General features: G+C 30.3%; 1 protein-coding gene across 2 annotated transcripts in view; it reads right to left on the reverse strand.

Annotated features, from left to right (window-relative positions):
• The window catches only part of LOC117168713, a 58,878-nt gene extending 54,530 nt beyond the window's left edge, over positions 1–4,348 (reverse strand). The window contains exons 1-2 of one of the 2 annotated variants that reach the window (XM_033354426.1): positions 4,272–4,348; positions 3,780–4,027 (exon numbers count right to left, since the gene is read on the reverse strand). In XM_033354426.1, the coding sequence (XP_033210317.1) occupies positions 3,780–3,827 (48 nt within the window). In that variant the 5' untranslated portion in view covers positions 3,828–4,027; positions 4,272–4,348. The remainder of the gene's footprint in view (positions 1–3,779; positions 4,028–4,271) is intronic. The other variant, XM_033354427.1, reaches the window with a different exon arrangement.
• Between the last annotated feature and the right edge of the window lie 2,074 nt (positions 4,349–6,422).

Consider the following 6,422-nt stretch of genomic DNA (forward strand, 5'->3'; position numbering starts at 1 on the left):
TCCGACCTCCCTTGCCGCATCTATGCTTATAATATCTTTGCTACCCCATCAACCAAATTTTTTACAACACCTTCACCCCACATAATAATTTTACAAATAGTTATTTGTTGAAAGTGTTATTTTGAACACTATATTTTATTAATTTCAATGTAATTTGAAATATAATAATTATTATTTTAATTTTAAACAAAATATTCATGTTTTTTATAAACTTTAATGTGACAAGTCCAGGGGAAAGTTGGAGACTCAACTAAGCCCGATAATCGAAACTTGGCAGAAATTTGTCTTACAAAGTAGTGTAATGATTTCGTATAAATCGGAATAATGAAACAGTTATTACTAAGAATTTTATGACATTGAACGCATGAACTAATGTTGGGGAGAATTAATCAACATTTTCAGGGAAGAGTTTACAAAGTGGCAAAAAGCTTATTACATGTGTTTTCTCACATATAAGGTTATTGTTGATTATTACAATGCGTGTTCAAAAATTTTACTAAATTGATTGATCAAAATTGTGGTGTAAAAATGCAAAGTTCATTATTTAAAGAATATGATTATCATCAACGTGATCTACAAAATCGTAGTAAATGCTATTCATCAATATTAGATGTAAATTAATCTTCAATAAAAAAAAGATCATTAGGAATAAAACAGTTCATTTTCTACCTAAAAATAAAGAATTCGTTGAAATCCTATCATAAAAGATTAATTACAGTTTCAGATACAGAACTCATCCCTCCATGTCTTGTATTATTTTATACTAATATTTTGTAACATTCATTAAAGATGTATAACATAGAAAAGATAGGCTTTTCATTTATTCTTTTTCACAAAAAGATAAATAGGCGCTCGCCGTGGCGCGCGCAAGACTGCTAGTAAACACACGAAAACACATCGCAGTTCAACCGTTTGCAACAGCTGAGTCATGCATATATATATATAATATATATATAACGCACTATAAATTTCGGCCATTTTTTCACCCAGTGGCCAGTACATGGAAGTGTACAAAATGGAATGGGAATAAAACTAATCGAACAAAACTAACGGTGTATTTACACGTCTGTTTACTGGTCACCAGTCAGCAAAAAAGTCATGAGAGGAAAAGAGACAGGGAGCGGAATATTGGAAGAAAAGTACTCTCTATCTCTTTTACTCTTATGACTTTTCTGCTGGCTGGCGACCAGTTGAAAGATGTGTAAATACACCATAAAAGACTTTGTGGGTATGTTCCGATTTGAGTATATGAGAGTTTTTTCAAGTTTCAAAGTTGGCAATGCCATGTATAAGCATAGGCATCATTGCGCACCGGCAGCCTATGCTTATACATTGGCATTGCCAACTTTGAAACTTTAAATAACTCTCAACTGCTCAAATCGGAACATACCCTGTGCCTTCCCTCGGCATCAGTGGTGCCAACGAATTGCGACTTTTTCAACTGCGCGATCATCGCGCAGTGATGGACTACAGAGATGGGGGCTGACCGTCAGATGACTGATTTCCGGTAATCTGTCGGTCACCTGACCAGATAAGTGGAAAACGTATTATTACGCGAAAAATTGAAGTGATATCACAATTAGGAACTACAGAAACCTTTTTACTAGTGAAACGAAATTTTTTTCAAAAAAAGTCAAGGAAAAGGAGTAAATATGTAAAAAGTGATCGTATATGCTTTTATGGTATTTTATTATGGTAAAAGAACCGAGCCTGTATGCATAAGTGCCTGTGTGTATTTAAAAGTTGGTTGATGATATACTTACACTGACGTGAGCTGATCTTCAAGAACTCAGCCTACGCAAGGTGGAAGTAAGTGTTCTATATGATCCAGTTTACATAAATATCTTATTTTTATCACTAATCGTTTATTTATCTTATCAAAATTAAGTACACAGTTACTTAAGATAGCTGAAATAGAAAAAATTTGAATTTGGAACGTAAACGCTCAACATTTTGTCATTTAAAATTTTAGTTGTTCAAAATTGGATAATTTAAAATTAAAAACGCTTGTAGCTAAATAATTGTAAAATACATTTAAGTGTAGAAATGGTAAATTATATCATGTTAACAAACTATAAAAGTATTTGGCTTTCATTTGAATAATTTCAAATATTTTTTAAATAATTTAAACGTTCAACATTTTGTCGTTTAAAATCTAAGTTTTTTAAAATTATACAATTCTAAATTCAAACCCTTTATTTCTAAACAATCGTATAATAGGAAAGCTTAACATTCGAATAATCTCATGATAAAAAAATCGAAGTTATTTGTATTTCGTTTCAAGAATTTAGAAATACTTGATCGACTATTAATCCAGAAAACTTGAAAACGCATTTCAAGATTCTCTCGTTTTTGAAATTTAGATAAATTGTTCAAAATTAAAGAATTTCTAAATTAAAATCTTAATAATTAAATGAATTTTAGAATTTAAAAGTTTAACGAATAATCTAAATGAAACTTTATAAATGAGAAAATTTCAATTCAAAGCATACGTTTAAAATTGAGGAATTAACTATTAGTTTAAGTTTTAATAGCTCAAGCTTTTACATTTTTAGTTTTGAATTTGTAGTAGTAAAAGTGTTTTTTGAGAGCCACGAAATAAAGTATTCAATACGGATGGTTTTTTGCTTAGCAATTTATAATTTTCAATGTTTTTCATTTAGGTCTATTTTGCTGAATATTTCATGTTTTTGAAAAATCAAATTCAAAAACATTAGAGTAAACTTTCGGGCCGATTCATATTAGAATTTTGAATTCAAAAGGAAAACTGTAGTTTTAAATAAAGTTATACAAATGTTAGAAACCTATAATTTGAACTCTATGTTCTTCAAATTTCTAATAAAGTTCAATTCTTTTGATAAAAAATGTAACAGTTGATATTTTACCCAAAAAAGACGAAGATTCAACCAGCCCCCTGCATCGACGTTAGTTCACTACTACGATCAAGTGAAGCGTGGAGAACAGATGGCGCTGGGAGTCTTTCCAGCTTAAGGTCCTTACTCCAGCCTATGTTTATATGGCAAGAATAGGAAAGATTATGGTGGAAAATTAATTTGATCGATGATTTTCGCAATGACAATCGGTTGTCTTTGTTACAAGTTTAAGTGTAAAAGTAAAGAAATATTATTAATATTAAATTAAGAAATAAAATAACTAAAATGTGTGGGACGCTGTGTATGGGCCCTGGATGAAAGTTAGGTTATGGCAGATACTGCGAAAAATTAGATTTCTTTTACGTGCGTTAGGCAGGAGAACTTTGTCGAGCGTCCATGTGTTGGTGCATTTATATGTATATGCCCATCTTTATATGTGTTGAATCTCAAAATAATTAACCAAAAACGAAGAATAAAGACAAAATGAAGCAAATAAGAAACGCAAAAGGAGAAATAAAAGATAATTAGAATTCTATTTCTCATTTTTTGTGTCTCCTTGACTTCATTTTGCCCTTATTTTAATGAAAAGAACTTCACAACACCAGTTTGAGATTTGAAAAAGTCTTTTTCACCGAAGTCACACCGGCACACAAATAACCGTTTGGAGGTCATAGTTATACGTCTTGTTGGGAACTTATGACCTATCACTCGCTTGTCATTAATTTTTTCAAGTCCACAGCCACTCACTAAACACGTTTTCTTACCTATTTTAAATATTTATTTAACTGTCACCAGTGCACCATGCAGCAAACGACAACAAACAATTTACTTTGCTCGCAGGCGCGTGGCCCTCGGCGTTTAGCGTCAGCGCTATCTGCGAAGAGCAGGAGAACTAATTTGACTCACCTCCCTGCCACTCAGTCCTCCGCGGCGGAGTTGTAAATAATTTTCCATTTTCCCTTATTGATTTTTCGAGCCTGACATCATGAACCTCATGGAGGCATGGGAATCCACAGTACCCTGCCTCCCATGTATTTTTCTGGCCACATATTTGTGATGCGCCAACAGCGCCATCTTTAGTTATCCCGGAGAATAACAATAAGCCGAGTACTAGACCCTCTGTCAATGAGATATGAACTTCAATCAAAGATATTCTGTGAATAAGTATAAAGTTCCATTTATACCTTTTAAACATCACAAAATACATTTTTCACGCATTTAGCTGTACTTATCACATAGCATTCATAAACTGTTCATAAATCCTTTCTGGCTTTCATTTATAAAGTGAGGTTTGGATTACCATAGTTCACTACATATCCCATTTAGTGTACAATTTCCACTAAAAGTATACATTGTCCTCGTATATAAGCACTAAACATATATTTAAAGTTTATTTACCCTCATATATTCATTATAAGGAACCGCATATTAAGCGCTATATTGAATTTCGCCTCTCTTCGTTGTGCGTCATGAACCTCATTGAAAATGATTTTGAGAATACTATATAACATGATCTAATAAATACATGGTCTAACCACGCGCAAGTAAAAAAAACCGAACCAATACGAACCCACCGCTTAATTTCTCCATCTTGGATAAGAAAGGCGGCAAACATAAGGGACTTTAAAATGCAAAATGTAAGAATAAAACTTTCTTGTACTTTTCAGGTGTATAAATATTTGAATCCTTATGAAATTTATTATAATAATGTTGAAGATCGTTAAAGGAAAATACAAATTAACTATACTTTTAGGTTATGTGTTTCATAACTTCTTTCTGCTGACAAAAAATGACGTATCTGTGTCAAATAAAATGAAATTGAAGTCAAGTGGGAAAGTTCTGACTAACGATAATTATATAATGCAGTGCAGGTTGGACGCTGAACCGGGAAACCTGGAAAACCGGGAAATTATAGTGAATTTATTTTTTGACCGCGAACGTTACAAAATTTGTATAATAAAACTGTTGTCCAACTTTGATTTCAACCGTTTTTTTTAATTTCCTAAATTATGATTTTTATAGAGTGTAAGTAAATTGTTTGTTGTCGTTTGCTGCATGGTGCACTGGTGATAGTTAAATAAATATTTAAAATAGGTAAGAAAACGTGTTTAGTGAGTGGTTGTGGACTTAAAAAAATTAATGACAAGCGAGTGATAGGTCATAAGTTCCCAACAAGACGTATAACTATGACCTCCAAACGGTTATTCGTGTTTAGAATACTTAATTAGAAAATCTGTCACTTTAATAATTTTCCAGTTAAATTTTTTTTTTTCAGCATGCATTTTAATTGAAGAATTTCAAAATGTAGTTTTAGAGGTTAAAAAAATTAAAAATTACAAGTTTTTAAAATCGAAGATTTTTTTATAAAGAACTAGGTGGCCGTCGGTCTTGGAAACCGAGAATTTTACGAATTTTCAGAAGAAAAATCTGCCCAAGCTATATTTTAACAGTTTAAAAAATAATTAAAGTGCAGTTTTGAGGATTTAAACAATTAAAAATTAAAAGTATTTGAAGCTGAAAATTTTTGATAAAAAACAGTTTTATTTTATCAACTGTAAATATTAAATAAATATATTATTTAAAAAATTGATCTGTACTCATGATTTATCAATAATATATATTTCATTCACAGTTTCAGGTATTCCGTTATATATTTTTTTATATTAAATTTAATAAATAAATTTATTAATATATTACTTCTATTAATGCTTTCAGCCATTAAAAAATGTAAACGTGCGTTTGACTACTTTCCACTTAAAAATAAATCCATAATAATATAGTCATAATTAAATGTTTTTATTAAATTAAAAATATTGTGAGTCTAAATTATTTAATTTTTAACTCATTTAATTTGAAATTTCTTAATGTAGAAAAAGAAGAAGTATTTAATATTTAGCAATATTTCACTGTTCACTTAAGACGAATAAATTTAAACCAAATATTGAAAAGAAAACAATTTGAAACTGAATTGTTTTACATAGAAAGCTTTGAATCTTTAGATTTCCAAAGAACTTTTGATTTTTTAGCATTACAATTTTAATTGTTTTATTTAAAAAGTGTTTAATTTATAAGTGAAATTGTTAAATTTTGAAGCATAAATAACAATTGAACACTTATTATTTGTACACAAAATTTTATTAATTTTAAGAGATATGTCGAAGTTTTGAAAAGATTCAAAATCAGTGACAAGCTTGGTATTATTTTAAGTAATTTAAACGAAGTGTCTTAATTGGTTTTCCTATAACAGTTCGCCGCACAGTTTCAGAAATTGTCAAGTTTTTACAGAAAAGTCGTTTTGTCAGTCGTAGTGTTTTTCTATTTTTATACGGTGTTAAAGTGCTGTGTCGCGCAACCAAAGAAAATATTGTATTGCAAGTGAAATAAATAAGTTTTTCTGCTCTTATACAATGTAAATATTGTTTTTAAGGTGACATTTCAAATACGTACAGGAACGGTCAGCTTACAGCAAACTAACCTGCAAAATGCAATGTTTAACATATATCTTGGTTTCAGGATTCGAAAAAACAAAGTTCTGTTTTATAATACAAA

The sequence above is a fragment of the Belonocnema kinseyi genome, chromosome 3 (assembly GCF_010883055.1).
Source record: "Belonocnema kinseyi isolate 2016_QV_RU_SX_M_011 chromosome 3, B_treatae_v1, whole genome shotgun sequence".
Classification (NCBI taxonomy): Eukaryota; Metazoa; Arthropoda; class Insecta; order Hymenoptera; family Cynipidae; genus Belonocnema; species Belonocnema kinseyi.